The sequence below is a fragment of the Mesocricetus auratus genome, unplaced genomic scaffold (genome assembly GCF_017639785.1).
Source record: "Mesocricetus auratus isolate SY011 unplaced genomic scaffold, BCM_Maur_2.0 Super-Scaffold_100038, whole genome shotgun sequence".
NCBI lineage: Eukaryota > Metazoa > Chordata > Mammalia > Rodentia > Cricetidae > Mesocricetus > Mesocricetus auratus.
In genome coordinates, this window is record NW_024429216.1 from 8,542,720 (window position 1) to 8,562,296 (window position 19,577).

At 46.4% G+C, this 19,577-nt stretch overlaps 1 protein-coding gene across 1 annotated transcript; it reads right to left on the minus strand.

Moving 5' to 3' along the window:
* Positions 1-298: 298 nt before the first annotated feature.
* Positions 299-17,508, minus strand: LOC121135526 (cytochrome P450 2B1-like). The gene is made up of 9 exons (XM_040734485.1): positions 17,307-17,508; positions 9,363-9,525; positions 9,101-9,250; positions 7,244-7,404; positions 6,307-6,483; positions 5,739-5,880; positions 3,828-4,015; positions 3,513-3,654; positions 299-862 (listed from the first exon to the last, which is right to left on the minus strand). The coding sequence occupies exons 1-9, from the start codon at positions 17,475-17,477 to the stop codon at positions 681-683; spliced, it is 1,476 nt and encodes a 491-aa protein (XP_040590419.1). The 5' UTR covers positions 17,478-17,508; the 3' UTR covers positions 299-680.
* Positions 17,509-19,577: the final 2,069 nt, after the last annotated feature.

The following is a 19,577-nucleotide window of genomic DNA, read 5'->3' on the forward strand; positions in this document are numbered from 1 at the left end:
CATGGACTGGGCACTGTGATGGCCGCTCTTGAGTGTTAGCTTGACCATATCTGCCACCAACTAAACCCAGGCTGCTGGACACTCCTGTGACAGATTTCCTATAGGATTATTAGAAGCAGGAAGGTCCATTCTAAACCAGGGACATACCTTCTGCTGGCAGAACACATGAACCAAGGCAATTGTGCTTTTGCTGAGAAAGACCATGATGAAGGCACTTGAAGGTGTGTGACTGTGGGAATCAAAGCATAAGAAACTAGATAATGCTATGTGAAGTAAAGACACCACACACCAAGTCACACACTGTGTGATTCCATTTATGTGAACCATACATACATATGAGGCAAGTCCATATATGCAGAATTCATGCCACATACAGAGTCCATTAGATTACTTCATGGTGCACCTGGAACTGATACCTGGGATGGAGGCTGTTGAGAGCAATATGGGAGTGACTCAGTGTGATACGTGGCCTCCAGAAGTCTCTGTGTTCACACAATCAATTGATTGATTTCTCCAGTACCACTCACAGGGCAGAAGAGCACACCTCGGAGCTTTGGATTAGTTACATAAGGTGGATGAGGTGAGGAGTGATCTGGGACCTGGTTTCCATCATGTCTCTCAGAGGCAGAGACATGGGGACATTAGAACATGAGTAGAGACATCTGGTCACCTCACATGACTCATCGGGACAAGAAGCAGATCTGGTATGTTGGGGGTACTCTGCCAAAGCCATTCTCCTTGGGACTGAGGTCAATGTCCTTAACATCCACGGGACTGGACAAAGAGAAGTTCTGGAGGAGGGTGGTGAAGAAAAGGAACAATTCGTTGCGGGCGATGCCTTCTCCAAGACAAATGCGCTTTCCTGTGGGCACAGAGGATGAGACATGTGAGCCCCAGGGCAGTAAACAACCTTCAGACTGTCCCACCCTAGAACCAGACACTCTGCCCATTGCAATGAATGAGAAGGTTTGACTCTCAACCTGCAATTCAAGTGACACTTTGAGAGATTCCTAAAACCTTAAAGAACTGGTTCAGGAGCCAGCACCAATGTCTAAGTGTGGAAAGGAGCCTGCCATCAATCCTGAGGACAAGAGTTCAATCCCCTGAACCCTGTGTGTATAGCCATCATCACTGTGTGTCTTTTATCTCTTTTCTGTTTACTTTTTCTAACTTCCTAGCTAACATCCCAGCCCCTCCGTCCTCTCTGTCTGACTATACCTAGTCACACATGTCCTCTTCATATGTCCCTTTTCTCCACATCACTGTCCTTCCAAACTTGTGTCTGTTATATGCACAATTTGCTTTTATCTCACGCCCTACATGTCTGCAACTCTGAAGATGAAATATGAAAGGAGCCCATTATACTGCCCAGGGTCACTGAAGTCACTTGGACACTCAAGACTAGACAATTCTTAGCTGTGATCCAGATCACCTGGAGAGGACTTGCCTAAAATCCCGCATTTAGGGGATGAGGACAGAGCTCAGAGAGGCTCAGAAGGGAAGTACAGTAGAGTAAGAGGGACAGCCAAAGAAACCATGCAATCCCTGAGCATGAAATCTACCACACTGACCAAGAACCCAGAGGCAGTGAAAGAAACACTTTAGTCCTGAACCTAGAGTATAAGAAACACAGCCTGACTCTGAAACCAGAGTTAAAGATACACACCTTGGCCCTAGAACCAGAGCCAGTGAAAGTTATGCCCTGGCCGCAACTAGAACCAAAAAGCTAAAAAAAACAAAAACAAAAAACAAACAGGGCAGTGAAAGAAACACAGTTTGGCCCTGAATACAGAACCAACAACTCTGCCCCTGACCAACTGAAACACAAAATCAACCAATCCATGAACAGGAAAATTAGCCAGTCCCTGAACTGAAAAACTAAATCCCTGAGCAGGAAAACTAGCCAATCACTGATCTGAAAAACTAACCAATCCCTAAGAAGAAAATCTTGCCTGGGAAAACTCCACCCCTAAGAAGCCCTGTGTAAGCCCCCTGCCTGTTGAGTTGCTGGCTGTCCTTTCCCAACATGGCAGAGGCAGCCACTCTCCTGGATTCCTCCTTCCCTAACAAACCTCTTTCTCAAAAGAGTCTTGGGTGAAGATCTTCATTCACCGGTGCAGAAGAGACTCTTGCTGATTTCCCTTAGGGGACTGAGCAGAAAATCCTTGCAGGGATTCCCTCAGGGCCATTCTGAAGGTTGAGCAGAAAAGGTAACAACGTTTCACCAGAGCCAGGGGAGATTGCTACATTCGGGCAGAAGCATCTTTAGCAGGGTTTAACACAAGAAGTAACCTCTTGGGCCTCAGCTGAAGAAGCAGAGAGCTCTGCTAGGGGGTTCCCTCAGGGGAACAGAGCAGAGATACACTGTAACTGCTCTCTCTAGGAGAGGACATAGATTTCTATATCCTGTGGGAGGCAATCCCCCACCACACCCCAGATTCAGGTATCCCTGACTTCCCAACAAATCAGGACACCTTTCCCTCCAGGGCTGAGCTGTCCTATTGCAGCACCAGCCTCCAGAACTGTCCTATGGTGGCTCTAAGTTTACCCTGGCTTCCTGATAAGTCAGGACACCTTTGCAGCTCCAGAACTGTAACACTCCCACTGGCTTACAAGGGTCTTCTAGAATGCACAGGGAAAGACTGGAGGAGTGGGCTCTTTTGAAGAGAACTTGCTTAACACACTCAGCCCTGGGTTTCACCCCTAGTATGAGGATCCAGTTGGGGTTGAGGGGCAACAAAGGCTAAAGCATTGTTTGTAGAACTCCTCTTTCTCTAAAAGATAAAAAACCTGAACACTAAGTTTCCATGTTTACATCCAATAGAGTCCATTAAACTGAATTAAATTTTGCCAAAGAGAGCTTCTATGTGGCACACTAACCTAACACAACAGGCAATAAAACTACACAATAACTTGAGATTAATATCAGTGAAGAACAAATCTCAGTCACTGAAGCAGCTGACCTACCCCAGGCTGACAACTACCCCAGCATGGCACCCATCAGGGTCTGTGTCCATGCCCAGCTCCCTCGAGTCTACAGAAACCACGTGCTGACACTGACGGATGCTGGAACTCTGAACTTTCTCTGGTTCAGGATATTATCCATCAGGAATGGTAATTTTGATGTCTCTTAAAAATTAACTAGAGTATGCAAACAGGGACAAGTGTGAAGACATGCCCCATGTCACCAGTGCTCACAGCTAAAGTCAGTGTCTCCCAGCCATCAAGACCCTACCCAGTTCATAGCACTGTTCATAGATTATGTCAGTTGTTCTTGCTGCCGTTTCTTAAGAAAATGATTTGCACAGGGTTAGAGGACCTTAAATACTTCCCCAAAGTCCTCATAACCTTTAGTTCAAGAGTCCCCTTGTGGGGCTGTAGCCAGGGCAGATGTGATGGTTCAGGCAGAGCAGCTGGAATAGACTCAGGAAACATGGACCTAGTCCTGTCTGTGTCCTGTAGGATGAGTCTGCCCTCTAGTGACTGAGAAAGAGAGCACAGGTGAGTCTCACCTGTCGAGAAGGGCATGAAAGCTTCAGTTTTCTTCAGTGTCCCATTGGCATCCAGGAAGTGGTCAGGATTGAAGGTGTCTGGTTGTTCAAAGAACTGTGGGTCATGGAGAGCTGAGCTCAGGATGGGGTACACTTCAGTATCCTAGGAGACATTACAAGATACAAAGGTGTTAGCATGCCCTGACTCACATATGCAGAGTCAAACCATCAATAATACACCAGGAATGCTGGGAAATGAACACCATGCTGGTCCTGGGATCAAGGAGAATGCAGGAGGCTCATGGAGTAGAGATGTGGAGTGACAGCCAGTCTCACCTTGGGGAGCAGGTATCCTCGGAGCAAAGTGTCTTTGGTGACTTTGTGTGGCACACCAATCGGGACAAGATCTGAAAATCTCTGAATCTCGTGGATGACGGCCTCGGTGTATGGCATTTTGGTGCGGTCGTCGAGGGTTGGAAGTCGGTGTGAGCCGATCACCTGATCGATCTCCTTTTGGACTTTCTCTGCACAGAAGAGGGGAACGGTGAATCTGATCTCCCAGTTTTGTAGCAACGATGCTTATTCTATGAGCCAACAAGCCAGGAAAGAATCCAGCAAAGAGACTCTCCTGAAAATTGCACTGTACTTCATGGCATAAAACTGTCCTATCCTTATGCAAAAGTCTCTCTGTGTCCATGTTTAAAACTAAATTAAGACTCTCCTATGTAACTTCAACCTCATTTCATCGAGGTTTTTTTTAAAAAGTAAGTAAAACATACAGCAAAGGGCTACTGCATAGGGAAACTTCATAGCAATCATTTAGATGTGGGAGTGTTAGGGATAAAAGTAGTAAAAATTCTCACCTTTGCAAGGGAATGAATTGTCTCTGGGTACACACATATGCACACACACAAACACACATCCACACATATATATACACACATATACACACACATACATACATGCACGTACACATACACATTCACACACATAACTACACATATATGTATACATACACACATTCACATACACACACATACACTCACAAATGCATACATACACACATAAACACATGTACATATACAACATACACACATGCATACATATTTACATACACATATGCACACACACATATGCAAACATGCATGTACACACGTGCACACACTCTAACTTGCACATGTACCATAACTTCACATTATATTAAGAACTCAAGGCTGTACCCTCAGGAATATAATAGAGAAGTTGGTAGATTAGCAAATGTATCTATCAATGGATGGATGTAAAAATGAACACAGAAGAAAATTAATGGATAAATCAATTAATAAATGCACAGATTCAGGAGTTAATGAAATGAACAGACTAAACACTGGATTATGTATTCCACTTATTAGTCAACACACGATTCAATTAGTGGATAAATGGAGGAATGGATAAGCAAATGAAAGATGAATTCAAAGGCCAGTTAATGAAAGGATTAAGAAATGACCCTGTTGACAGAAGGACACATGAGTGCATGAATAAATCATTGGTGGATAATTCATTCAATTCTACTGAACAAAGCAAAAACTAAGTTGATCAACTTAAATAACTGAATGAAATGGCTGGTTGGGTAATTGTAGTATCAATTGGACAATGGATTGATATATGGTCAAGGGACGGTATTAGAGGGCTGTGTGTGTGTGTGTGTGTGTGTGTTTGTGAATACGTGTTTGTACGTGGGTATATGGAAGGATGGCTGAGTAAACAGGGGTTTGGATAGGCAGATGTTGAGATGGATGGGAAAATGAATGAAGGGATGGGTGGATGACAGGGGGGTTGGTGGTTGAACAGATAGGTAGGTGAACAAACAGGATACGTAGATGGATGAAGATGTGCATGGACAGAAAGATGAATGAATAGATGATGGAAAGATGGGTGGATGGATAGATGCATGGATGGATGGATGGATGCATGGATGCATGGATGCATGGATGCATGGATGCATGGATGCATGGATGCATGGATGCATGGATGCATGGATGCATGGATGCATGGATGGATGAATCAACCTTTCAATGATAGGAGAGAACAGTGGAAAACAGCTCAGCTAAGGGTTCATTCACACACTGCCCAGAGCACTGCCCTAGTTTAGAAGTAGACCAAACCTCCAGAGTTCCAGGTGGAAGAGACCCAGGTCTCTCTTGTTCACACAAACCTCCACAGACAAAAGGGAGCTAGAAGCTCCCCAACTGGCTGCCTGGGGCACACCTGCAACATGGGGGTACTTGAGCATGAGCAGGAAGCCATAGCGGAGTGTGGTGCTGCTGGTCTCAGTGCCAGCAAAGAAGAGAGACAGCACGGAGATAATGAGGTTCTGCTGATGGAACTCCGTGTGTGGGTTGGACTTCTCCTGGTTCCAGAGAGGAGAGAAGGGAGGGTCAGGGTGACTGCAGCCTTGCAGGGAGATGACACACATCCTGGGCACTGTCTGTCAGTCTCACTCTATGGACCACACGGCATTTCTTAGACCTTGACAATGTCACCTGGTCCCTGTGTGTTCTGTCTGCTCTCTCTACACTGCTCTCTGGTAGTTTATCATGGTTTCTTTCCTCCTCTGAGTTCTTTTCTGCTTTTTGTCCTTGCCCTGTGTTTCCTCCACAGTCTTCTTTCCCCTTATTTCATTTCTCCTCCCTTCTCTTTTCTTCATTTTCCAGATGCTCTGCATCTCCTCCACTCCATTTCCTGTCTCTCCTTCCCATCCGCTGCCCTCATTTCCTCTTCTCACATTCTCAGGATTCACCCTCACTCATCCCCCTCTCAATCATGCGGGACTTACCTTCTCCATGCGTAGGAGGTAGGTGTCGATGAAGTCTCTCGGGTTGTTGGGATCCAGTGTTTCACTGTGCTTCTCCACGCTGTGGTCAATGTAGTCAAGGACTTCCTGCAGGTTTTTGGAGATTTGTTTGTGGGCACCGGGAAAGTATTTCAGGAAGCCAGAGAAGAGTTCAAATACCTGCAGGAAAGAGGGGTCCAGAAGGTCACCTGGAGCTGTCAGCTCTCGAGAAGCAGGATGTGTTCCTAGGTCCCCATGTTTCATGAGGATCTGCGCTCTCTCCTCTGTCCTCTGCACTTCCCCCTGTGTTTTCCTGCCCTCCTGTCCACGTCTTCTCTTTTCCTTCCTTCCCTCTCGTGCACATGCACACAGGGCATGCGGTCAGTCTGTTTCCATGAATCCTTCTCCACACTTGTCCTGTCTTCTCCATCCGTCTTTCCTAAGCCATCAAATTTATGTCTGTTCTGTTTCAATCAGGGCCTCCTGTCCAGACTGTTCTAAAACTCAACACTTATCCACAGATGGTCTTGAATTCTGATCTCACGTGTACTGGGATTGCATATGGGTATCAACCATGCCTGCCTTATTTTGTGCTGGAGATGAACCCAGGAGTTTAAACATGATAGACGAGTCCCCTACCCTCTTAGCTACAGCCACATCCACATATAATCATTTTCTCATGTCTGGATGGCTCTGTATTTCTGCATTCAGGTCTCTCCACCCTGATAAACACTCCCCCTCATTTCCTCCAGGCCTCAGACTCCCTCTGTCTCCATGTGGTCTCCACCCTGTTCCCCATTCCTCTGTCACTCCTGCTCCTAACCTCCTTCCCTCTCCATGTTGTCTCTGCCTCTCTTCCATCCTAGCACACCCCTTCTGCACCCACAGAGCAGCCTGGTCTTCCTCTGCCCTGGATGCTCCTCTCTCCCCACACACTGACCTGGCTGGAGAACGAGCTGAAGAGCGAGAAGCTCTGATAGAACAGGTCCAGCAGGCGCAGGAACTGACGGTCTTTGTAGTCAAAGCGTTGTCCAAAGACAATGGAGCAGATGATGTTGGCGGTGATGCACTGGAAAAGGAAGGTGGGGTCCAGGGGGGCTCCTGAAGGATGAAGAGACAGGACAGGAGACATGGCATCATGAGGAATATTTGGCCTTGGCTTCATCTCTGTAAAGTTGTCCTCACCACTCACTACTGATATAATAGCAACAGAAGCTACCTCATTTGCACATGAGATGCACCAGTTCCTGCACTCAAGAGGGCACACACCATTTTATTTAGTTTCCTCTCAATATTGTACCCTGGATGCAATGCAATTAGTATACACAAAGGCAGTAGTTAACTCCTCCAAGGTAACACAGCTACTCATGACTGGGACCAGGAGTCACACCAGGGAGCTGTGAAGGAGAGCATGTGTAAGTTAGTCCCCACCCTGCACCTCCTCCAAGGACAACACTCTGACTCTGAGCTAACACAGCTATCTCCCACTGGTTGCTTATGTGGATTTAGAACTCTTTCCTCATTCCTTCTCTGATTCCAGGCTCTGTGGTGTCCAAGAACCATCATCACTTGGTGCCTGCTGCCTTTGAATTCTGGGTTCCACCATGGGCTCTCATGGTTGAGGGATGTTGGCAGCCCAGCAATATTGGGCCATTGTTGTCCCTCTCTCTGGTCTCACTTGTCTGTTGTCCCTGATTCCTCTGCAGATCTTTCCCTGGCATTTGTCAGTCTTTATCTGTCTCTCTGGTTTCCTGTATAAATGTCTCACTGCATTTTAGTCTTTCTCTTCTCTCTCCTGCCCCTCTGCTCCCCTCACTCCTGCTCCCCAGTGTTTTCTGCTGTGTTTGGTTCCTCATACTCCATCTAAGCTTCTTTCTCTTCTCTCTTCTTAGACCTTGATTCTTTCTGCTCCCTTCCAGCCTCTGCATGGACATCTCAGCGTCTCCTGAGAAACCTTAGGATAAACTCCAGGGTGGAGGCCTGAGGTGCTAGAAACAAACTTGGTCACCTGTGCACCTCTGTTAAAGTTTCTGTAAGAACCCAGAAGTGCTATGACTGCCACAAGGTAAAACACCATCAGGACCCTCACAAGATAAAACCACAGTTTCCTGTTTCCAACACCCGCTTTGGACATAGACAAGGTTTTGAGACTATTTGATATAATTAAGATGGCCTTGTATACCATGTAAAATCAAGGATGACCTCAGTCAGCATCCAAACTCCCACCTGTACTTTATTTATAACAAGATGACTGGTATGTATCTCTATGCCAACATTATGGTGTTAGGGAGCAGAATGGGAATTGTGTGTGTGTCGGGCAAGCCCAGCATGCCTCAGTTCCACCCACAGCATCAACCACTTTTTATCTTTTAGGCAACATTTCATGATGTTCCAAACTACCTATGAATTTTTGACCCTCCTGTCTCAGCCCCATGAGTACTGGAATACAGGCTTGTGCCATCATGCCAGACTGCCACATATTCTTATCCGGGGTATTGATTTCTCTGATCATAAGTAGCCAGCATGCGAATCACTCAATCTATGTCTCTGAGTTATGATTGGACACTGTGAACTTAATATCTCTTTCTCTGTCTTGCTATATTTCTCTCTCCCCCGCATCATCTCCCCAATGTTGTGTGTGTGTGTGTGTGTGTGTGTGTGTGTCTGTGTGTTCACACATGTTTGTGTGTGTCTGGTGTGTATCTTTCTCTGCCCATGTGTGTCTCTAACTCTTTCTGGCTGTGCACTCATGTTCCTGCTTCTCCATCTTCCTTAATGCCCTTTCTCCGGGACTCACCCTGCGATTTCCGCAGCTCTTCTACCAAACATTGGGCCTCCTCCTGAATCCGCTCCTCCACACTCCTCTTTCCCATCCCAAAGTCTCTCATGGTGGCCAGAGAGAATCGCCGAAGGTCCTTCCAGCGTTCCCCATTGGCAAAGATCACACCTAAGAAAGTCGGGGCATAATGGGTGACGTAGAGAGGAAGTTCAAATAAGCCTGGCTCCTTCCTCTGTGCACATTCTCCATTCCACCTCATCCCAACCTTTGAGACTCCTACCGTAGTCCTTGAAGACAGGTCTAACCACTGCAATTGTCCCCCGGCCAGAGAAAGCCTCAGCTTGGTCCACCAGAGCCTCCCTTATGGCCTCTGTCCCATACAACATGACCACGGGCCTTGGTCCCAGGTGCACTGTGAACACATCTCCATATTTTTCTCGAAGCTGTGAAACATAAGGGCACCAGGGTTTTGGTTAGTTAGTACAGACTGTGAAAACACCTAGACACAGATTGGTAAGTAGGAACCCCTCTCCTGGCCACCCTTCTCCTTCTGAGAACCTAGCAATTTCAGGGTAAACCACCAGCATGAAGGTCTTCATGGATGCTGGATGTCCTGAACAGTGCTGTATTACAGTATGGCTGTATGTTTGGACTCATACTATAGGACCAACACTAGGCAAGTAAATGAGGTGGACCAGGAGCTTGAGATCATCTCTGGTTGCTATTGAGCTGGAGGCCCTCCTGGGGCTACATGAAAGCTTGTCTCAAAGAAATAAACAAGATATAGGTGTGATATAGGAAAACTGAGCTATTAATTTGCAGTTACAATGGATTCAGCAAAGACAAACTTCCTTAGGAAATGCTGAACCACACAAGGTTAAAGCAGTGCTGCCTCTAATATGACTTGGTGATGAGGAGTAAATGAATCAGATGTTAGAAACTGTAAGAATCACTTGTACCTTGGACGTAACTTAGGCTTGCTGCACTTTAGGCTTCTGAGACCATATTTATGTTCATATTTTTGTTAAGATTGTTGCAAATTGGGCCGGGCATTAGTGGCACACGCTTTTAAACCCAGCACTGGGAGGCAGAGGCAGGCAGATCTCTGTGAGTTCAAGGCCAGCCTAGTCTACAGAGTGAGTTACAGGACAGCCTCCAAAAACAATACAGAGAAGCCAAAAAAAAAAAAAGATTGTTGCAAATTAGGCTCCATTCCCATGTCAAAGAACATGGTTCTACTGAGAGGCTCAAAGGGAATAGCACTGGGTAACAACCACCGCGGAGTGATGGTTCTCATGTCAGGAAGGGTGTGATCCTGCCAGGAGGGCAGATGGCACTGAGGGTGGTGGTTTGAATAAGATTGACTCACGTAGGTTCACATATTTGAATGCTTAGTCAGCAGAGATTGGCACTATTTGAAAAGATTAGAAGGATTTGGAGGTGTGGCCTTGTTGAAGGAAGTACCTCACTTGGGGTGGGCTTTCAGATTTTAAAAGCCCATGCTAAGCCCAGAGTTTCTCTCTCTGCCTACAGAACAGAGTTTCTCTCTCTGGCTAAGGAACAGGATGTGGCTGTCAGCTACTGCTCCAGTACCTGCCATGCCTGCTGTCATGCTCCTAACACGATGATAATGAACTAAACATCAGAGACTATAATCGAGCCCCAACTAAATGCGCCCTTATAGGAGCTGCCTTGGTCATGGTGTCTCTTCACAGCAACAGAACAGTGACTGAGACACAGACATCATGATTCAAAAGGAACAACACTGGTCTACTTTTAAAGTAATGGTGACAATAACTTTGAGAGAACTCTCCATCTATCTGAAACAGCCAGCATTCCTGTTCCTAACTCTGTAACATATATTTAACACCTCCAAGTCTAATGGAACGAACCTAAAACATATTTACAGATGATAGAACGCGGGAATTGATAGGGCCTAAGACCTACAGATGCTGTTAAAATTTTCTCTTTTAAGGAGAGTCTCTAGGAGGTTGGCCAGAAACTGACGTGCATTAAGAAAGATTTTTTTCTTATTTCTTGGGTGTTTGAAGTAAATCCATACTGGTAAGGGGAGAGGTCTTAACCGGATACAGATATTGATACAAACACTGATATGGATATTATATGGATGTGGATAGATAGATAGATAGATAGATAGATAGATAGATAGATAGATGGATGGATGGACAGATGGATGTAAATACAGATATACAATTGCCCATAACCTTCAGTCTGGACAGCTCTGGAATCTCAGTCAAGAAGCATGCTTCTGTGACCCAGCTTCAACCTGTTCAATGCCTCCTGACACCATTCAAGACAATAGCTGTGACCCACCCACTGGTTTACATGGGACGGGAAGTGATTGTCATTTATTTAGACGTGGTACTCAGTGTGAGCCACGACTACAGTACAGACAGTTGGGGAAATACCTTGCAATGAGACCGTCTATGCATCTACAGGGAATTGGCCCCAGGAATGTCACAACCCTCCAGTGCTGAGAGCCCTTGAGGAGAGTGGGGCAGTATTTGGAAGTAACCCACCTTCATCCTCTTGTAAATGTTAACTCACTCTAGATTGCAGAGCAGCTAACAGAAATGAAAGGCTATGAAACTGGTCAGTGCCTACTGTTATTTATGAAATAGTGCTAAGAAAACTTCAATAGATGTGTGATGAAGTAGCATGGAAAATAATTTTATGGTTGGGCGTCACCACCACATGAGGAAGTGTATTACAGGGTTGGAGCATTAGGAAGGCTGGTGATCAACTTAATATCATAGCTTGAAATTTAAAACTGGACTTGCTGAGAAATGTCTCAGAGTTTAAGATCTCATGCAGATGACCTGGGTTTTTGGTTGCCAGCACCCACGTGGTAGCTCACAAGTATCTTCAACTCCAGTTACAGGGGATCCAATGCTGTCTATTGACCTCTGCAGGCACCAGGCACACACATGATATAAGACATTTGTACAGGTGAAACACTTTTACACACAAAATTAAAAGAAATCATTTTTAAGGTGTACTTGAAGCTGGAGAGGTAGCTCAGTGGCCTGGCACTTAGTGCTACATCACAATGACTGGGATTTGTACCCCAGTCCCCCAGTGATTAGCCTGGCGTCCCAAGCACATCTGTAAACACAGCTCCAAAGTGGAGGTGGAGACAGGATGACGGGGCTTGCTGGTTTCCAGCCCAGCTGAGAGAATGCCAGGGTTTCCAGCCCAGCTGAGAGAATGCCAGGGTTTCCAGCCCAGCTGAGAGAATGCCAGGGTTTCCAGCCCAGCTGAGAGAATGCCAGGGTTTCCAGCCCAGCTGAGAGAATGCCAGACCCAGGCTAAGAGAGAGACCCTGCCTCAGAGGAATAGACAGAGAGTGAAAGAGGACAACCAGTGCCCCCATCCGGCCTCCTTAGGACAGGTGCATGCATCTACACACAGAATGCACTACTCTCAAACAGACACACAGTAACAACAACAACAATAATTGCATTTCTTTCCACATACTCTCAAACAGACACACAGTAACAACAACAACAGTAATTGTATTTCTTTCCACATACTCTCAAACAGACACACAGTAACAATAACAACAGTAATTGCATTTCTTTCCACATACTCTCAAACAGACACACAGTAACAATAACAACAGTAATTGCATTTCTTTCCACATACTCTCAAACAGGCACACAGTAACAACAACAACAATAATTGCATTTCTTTCCACCTCTCCTCCACCACCACCACCAGTCCCTGGTCCTTCTTATGTCTTCTCCTAAATGAGCATTTCTTTATGAAGATACATGTGATTAAAATCAATCCACAGCTTTGGAAATGTTCCATCACCAGTTTTCAGCCCATCTAAAATTGTTTAGAGACCCCATTTTTTTCTCTTTTTTTGAGACAGGGTTTCTCTGTGTAACAGTTATGGCTGTTGTAGACCAGGCTGGCCTCAAACTCACAGAGATCCACCTGCCTCTGCCTCTCAAGTGCTGGGATTAATGGTGTGCAACACCACTGCTCAGCTAGAGTCCCATTCTTAATAGAATGTTAACGAGCCTTAAAAGCAGTTTAGCATATACTCATCCATCATCCCTTCTCCCTCATCCATCATCCATCATCCTTCAGCCCTCCTCCCTCATCCCTCTGGTCCTCAGTGGAGACAGGATATTAATACCTTCTCCAAAGACTGACTCCTCCCTTAAGAGTCAACTCAACTGAACCTCTCAATCACCCAGCCAAGAGACTTGCCCAGGGGAAGGCTGATTCACTTACACCAATACAAGCAGATCTCACTAGGGAGGAATGACCACTCTGTGCTTCTCCTCCCCTAACCATGGTGCTGAACTCTCATCCGCAGCTTTTCTAGTCCCTCTTCCGTGGGGAAGCCTTGCTGGTTGGAGGCTGTGGTCTACCATGGTCTGGCAGCTCTCTCCAGGCTGGACAACATGGAGGACTCCCCCCCCGTGGGATGTCCTGCTCTCTACCTGCCCTTATTTGGAGAAGCTCTCTAGGCCTGGATGCCTCTGGCATGGTTCCCTGCTAGAGCTCTTCCCCTGCTGCCCATACAGTAATTAGACTTTGTGCTAGGAGCTTTAGAGTAGACACAGGCTTCCACATATGAAACTAAGACTTGTACTAGGAGCTTTAAGATAATGCTTAAACTGTCTCCCCAGAGATCTGTCAAACTGTCCTTAAATGCCCCTCCCTAATGATGATATCAACTACTTCCTAATATGTCATCCTAGAACCTTCAACCAATGACTGATGGAAGCAGACACAGACACCCACAGATGAACACTGAGCTGAACTCCTGGAACCCAGTGACAGAGAGGGAGGATTGATGAGCAAAGGGGGTCAAGACTGGGCTTGTTTAACCCACAGAAACAGCTGACCTGAACAAGGGAGAACTCTTGGACCCCAAACTGATTGATGGCTGGGAGACCAGCATGGGACTGATCCAGACCCGCTGAATGTGGGTATCAGTGGGGAGACCTAGACAATCTATGGGGCCTTGAGGAGATCAGTATTTATCCCTGGCATACAAATGGACTTTGGGTGTTCATCCCACAGTGAGGGATGCTCTCTCAGCCTGGACCCTTGAGGGAGCACCTAGGACCTGCCCTGAACAAAATGACAGACTGGATATCCTCAACGTAGGGCCTCACCCTCCCTGGGGAACAGAGTGGGAATTGGAAAGGGGGTTGCGGGAGCTGGTGGGGGAGCATGGGAGGAGGTGAGGGAAGAGAGCTGGGATTGACATGGGAAGCAAATTTTTAAAAATCTTTAAGAAAAAAACACAACACACATGAAAAAAGCCCACACTCACTTCCAACAACACAGCTGGCTAGGCAGTAGATTTTTTTATGAGCTGCAAGTAAACCTTCCCAGAACACATGTGGGGACAACAAGCAATTTGGAATTGAGCTGGGACTCATGGAGCTGATATGGTCTTCAACAGGTGAATTTGAGTCATGCTCTGAGCTCATTGGCAACACACTTGAGAGAGCAGAGCTGATTGCTCCCGGGACATCAATCCCACTTGGAATCCAGAGCCATCATCTGGAGCTGCTCTGTCTCCTTGCCTGTTCCATGGCACATGCCTTGAACATGGTTAAAGTGGGCTCTCTGCTGGAGACTTGGTTCCCAGTGTGGTTGTGTTGAGAGGTGGCAGAGCCCTTGGGAGTTGGGGCCTAGTTGGGTCTTTGGGGCAGATGCCCAGAGTAGATTAATGCTGGTCTCATAGAGAGGGCTGCATTTTCAGAGAATAGGTTATTATAGACCATGCTCTGTGGTTAGCCTCTTCTGCATGGGAGACGTTTTCTGTCCTCTACTGCATTGTGACACATGAGAAAGCTTCGCACCAGAGGCTGGATAAAGGAGTGCCCAATGTTGGAGTGTCTGTTCATAATTATAAGCTGAATAAACAGCCTTGCTTTTAATTTTCATTGTCTGCGTATGTCTATGTATTTGTGCATATATGTGTTTGTGTGTGGGTGTGTATGTTTGTGTGTGTGTATGTTTGTGTGTGTGTGTGTGTGTGTGTGTGTGTGTGTGCCACATGGGTGTGGGTACTCCCAGAGGTTAGAGGAAACATCAGATTCTCTGGAGCTGGAGTTGAAAGTCTTGTTGGCTGTTAGATATGGGTGCAGGGAACCAAACTGGGTCCTCTGGAAAAGCAGCAAGCATCCTTACACTGATCCATCTTTCCAGGACATAAACCTCTTTACTTTATAAAAGACTGAGCCTCTTGTCTAGTGTTCTAACAACAAAGGACAGAGTCACCAGGAGACCCCTTCTCTCTGGCCTAGGTGGACTATTTCACATCTTAGCCTTCTTGACTTCAGTCAAGCTGGTTCCTCCCCAAGACCCCAAAATTCAACACCTACCTCTCCACCATGACATCATGTTCTTTCACCTGGGACTGTTCCTTCCAGGCTTCCCCCATTGCACCTCAGAAACAGCTTTTCCCCATTTATTCTTCCTCCAGAGTCTTTGGGAATCTCATAAGATCCTACCTCTTATGGAGACCCCTATAGACCCTTAAATGACCTTACTACTCAACTAGGCCTGGAGCTGGAAAGATGAAGTTCCTGCAAAGGAATGGGTTCAGTTTCCAGGACCCACATGGTTCTCACACCATCCTAACTCATTTCCAGGGGACCCCAGCCTCTTTTGAGCACCAAGCACCCGGCTCACATGCACACATGCAGGCAACACTCACACACATGAAATAGCAATCAGCCTTAGGGAGGAAAGCCATTTGCTTTGCCTGTATCATCCAGGTGAACAGGTGACTTATCTAACTAATGTCTGTGTGTTTATTCTGCACTCAAACCAGACTGTCAGCTCCTGGGTGTCAGGGATGGAGCCCTGCTCCCCAACTCTGCCCCCATCATGCTATGTGGTGGAACATGGGATTTTACATTGTTCAAAATATATAGATAGAAAGGCAGCCAACCATCACATCAGAGCTTGTATCAGCTCTAATTTCCTGCTGACTGCACATTTCATAGACCCTGTGTGTTCATGTCATTAAGATCATTGTCCCCATGGGACTGAAGAGATGACTCAGAGGTTAAGAGCACTGTCTACTCTTCCAGAGGTCCTGAGTTCAATTCCTGGCAACCACTCAGTGGCTCACAACCATCTGTAATGAGAGGAAAGATGCAGCATTGTCCCAGTACGACAGACCCTCTCTGTGGGCAGTTAGTGGAGCTGGGGGAAGGTGTCAGAGTCTCTGGTGGTGTAGTCACTCATGAGATGCTCATGAGAAAATAGGCTCCACCCATCCTTATGGAGGGAGGTCAGCATCTCAACTTTTCCTCACCAACCTTCACTACTGACCACAGAGCCTAGAAGCATCCTTTCTCTTGTGGTTAGTGATATTCAAGCAGTCAGTCACAGATAGCCCACTCTGAATGAGCCTAATTAAATTCAGTGGGGGGAAACAAAAGGATTTATCATCGCATTCATGAGGCTAAGGCAGGGGAATCATGAGTTGGAAGCCAACCTAAAAAACACAGGGAGACCCTGTCTCACAATGTAAATTAAAATAACTAAATTTGCCGTTGATGGGGAGGGCGGAATCTTTTAAAAGTCAGGTGGTAATTAATGCAAGGTTCCAGAGAGAGATCTCCTCAACCAAGGGAGAGACAGAGGCGTGGGACTTACAGCCCCTGCTTCAGCTCTCTCATGGAAGGTGGGACCGTGGATGCATGATGATTAACTATTAATAAACAGTGCTAATTAAGCATTAAGTCCCAAGCATGAAAATAAATGCAGACTGGAAAATACAATGCTAGCTGCTGGAAGAAACAGATAAGCACGCCCTACTCACCCCTCCTCCTGCTCTGCCTTTGTCCCTGGACACCTCAAGCTAATCTTGGCTCTCTCTTTTGTTGACAGGAGCAAAACCTGTTGTTGATGCCTCTGACATTTTCCTTTCTTTTGTGCAACAGACGGGCCCCTTGGAGTGAAATTCTACACACTTAGATCTCAATACCTGGATACTTTCCATACTCCAAGAGCAGCGCCCCACATGATTCCAGCATAGCGAGGACAAGCCTGTCAATCTGAGCACCATCCACTACCAACCAGCATCTCACCTTACACTCAGCGAACTTCCCACCTGAACCTACGGCCTGGAAGGAGTCCGTTCCTCATCCTAATGAGAGATCTCCATAGACAAAAGCAGAGGTAAGCCCACACTAAATCCCCACATAAGTCTCACCCGCATGAAGGAGTTGAGGAGGCCTCCTCTGTCCATCTGCAGGAGGTTCCCCAAGAGGGGCAGAGGGCGGGGTCCTGGAGGAAGGTGGCCACGGGCCTTTGGGTGGCCCCTGACCAGGAGGAGCAAGAAGCCCACGAGGAGAGCGAGGAGGAGCAGGACACTAGGCTCCATGGTCCTCGTCTAAACACCTTCTACTTCACTGCACACTCCAGCAGGACCTTTTATGCTGAACCCGCCTCTCCACCCAGTTATGCAACCTCAGCTCTTCCCGCCTCCTGTCCAGGAGTGTGAGCACCTATACTTCCTGCTTAGTCTGCCAGTGATCTGTTCACTCCCTATCCTCTTAACCCCACCCTAGATGTTGGCAGGGACACCATGAAACAGATACATAGGACAAAAGGGCATTGGGAGTGATGAATATCTATTTCTTGGGGTGAGTGTACACATGTCAGCTCAGACTTATCAGATTATTTATTCAGGCATGGACCTGAGTGTGTGCACTGTACACTTTTCATATGTGAAAGGTCATTTCTATTATGACTGTGAGGCTGTGTGTTTCTGCGGTTGAGTCTAGACATATTAGCGAGTCTACTCTTGCACGTGTGGGGTGTGTTTGCAGATACAGTCTTCAATGGTGGAGGTCCTTCTGCGTGTGCTTAGCTTCATATGTGAACGTGGTTACATTGAAGTGACAAGAAGACTGTCCCATGGCCCTCTGTGTGTCTCTGTGTGTCTATGCAGCCCCCAACCCATGTCCTTGAAGGGCCGCAGATGTGATTTCTCCAGAGTCCCTGACAGCCACAGATGAAAGAAAAGAAGAGAGAGGAGGAGAGGCATGAGATTCAGGAGGGCAGAGGCTGTGGAGCCAGAGGAGAGAGAGGCTGAAACCTGCAGAGGAGCGGTGGGAAGCTCTGGGTGTTGTGCTGGCTGCTTTTATGTTCACCTGACACAAGCTAGGGTCATTGGAGAGGAAGGAGCTTCAGCTGAGAAAATGCATGCATAAAATCACACTGCAGGGCAATTTTTATTAGTGATTAATAATGATTGACAGAGTTCAGTCCACTGCAGGTGCTGCTGTCCCTGGGCTGGGGTCCTGGGTTCTATAAGAAAGTGGACTGAGCAAGCCATGAGGAACAAGGCAGGAAGTAGCACCCTCTCTAGGCTCTGCATCAGCTCCAGGTCTAGGTCCCTGCCCTTATTTCCCTGGATGATGAACTGCGAAGAGGAAATGCAAACAAAATACAACCTTTCCTTCCCTGTTGCTTTTGGTCGTGGTGTTTTGCCGCAGATTAGAAACCCTAACGAAAATATTCTCTGATCATTGTGACTAAAGACAGATGATTCTATTCTACTGCTATCTTCACAGAGTAAGAAGTTCTCTGATCCTCTCTCTCTCTCTCTCTCTCTCTCTCTGTGTCTGTGTATGTATCTGTGTGTATGTGTGTGTGTGTGAAAGAGAGACAGGGACAGAGAGAATCCTCTTCCTCCTCTTTATCCTCCACCATCTCTTCCATCTGCCATACATAAGAATAAACACAAGCTCCCATTCTTGGACCAAAGCCCCAAGGGCTACACTGAATCTGCCAAGAGACTCACAGAAAAGACATCTTTCCTTTCAATTGCTCTGAAGGAGGAATTTGTCCATGGTGGCAAGAAAAGCAACAAATGCAGAAAAATGGTCCCAAATTGGGTTGTTAGGATAAACATGGCCCTGTTACTCAAAGGCTGGAATCCTTGTCGTTTGGAGCCCCAGGCTTGATAGGGGAGCTCATGGCTGGTCACATAACGGTGGCAGATGGGAAACAAGAGAAAGAGACAAGCAGGAATCTGGCCCAGGTCTAAGACATCATATAATCTAAGGATAGTGCATTGTAAGTCACCCAATTCCACCAGGCAGGCCTCGCCTCTGAACGATTCCTTAATTCCCCAAAACAGAACTACCTGCTGTGGACCAGATGTTCAGAAACACGTTTGAGATAACATTCACCATCAACCTGTAACAAATGCAAAAACTTTATGCCGTTATCACACATTAAAGACCTCTCTTCTTGGCATTGTTATAAGGACATTTAAATTTCAATATGCGTTTTAGAGATAATATTCAAGCTATGGCTTTCTGCTCTGCTCCTACCACAACAAACACACACACACACACACACACACACACACACACAACCCTTATGCCCTTTCACATGAAAAATACATTCATTCCATACCAATAATCCCCAAGTTTTATTTTACTGACAATCTTTCCTATAACCATTCACTATG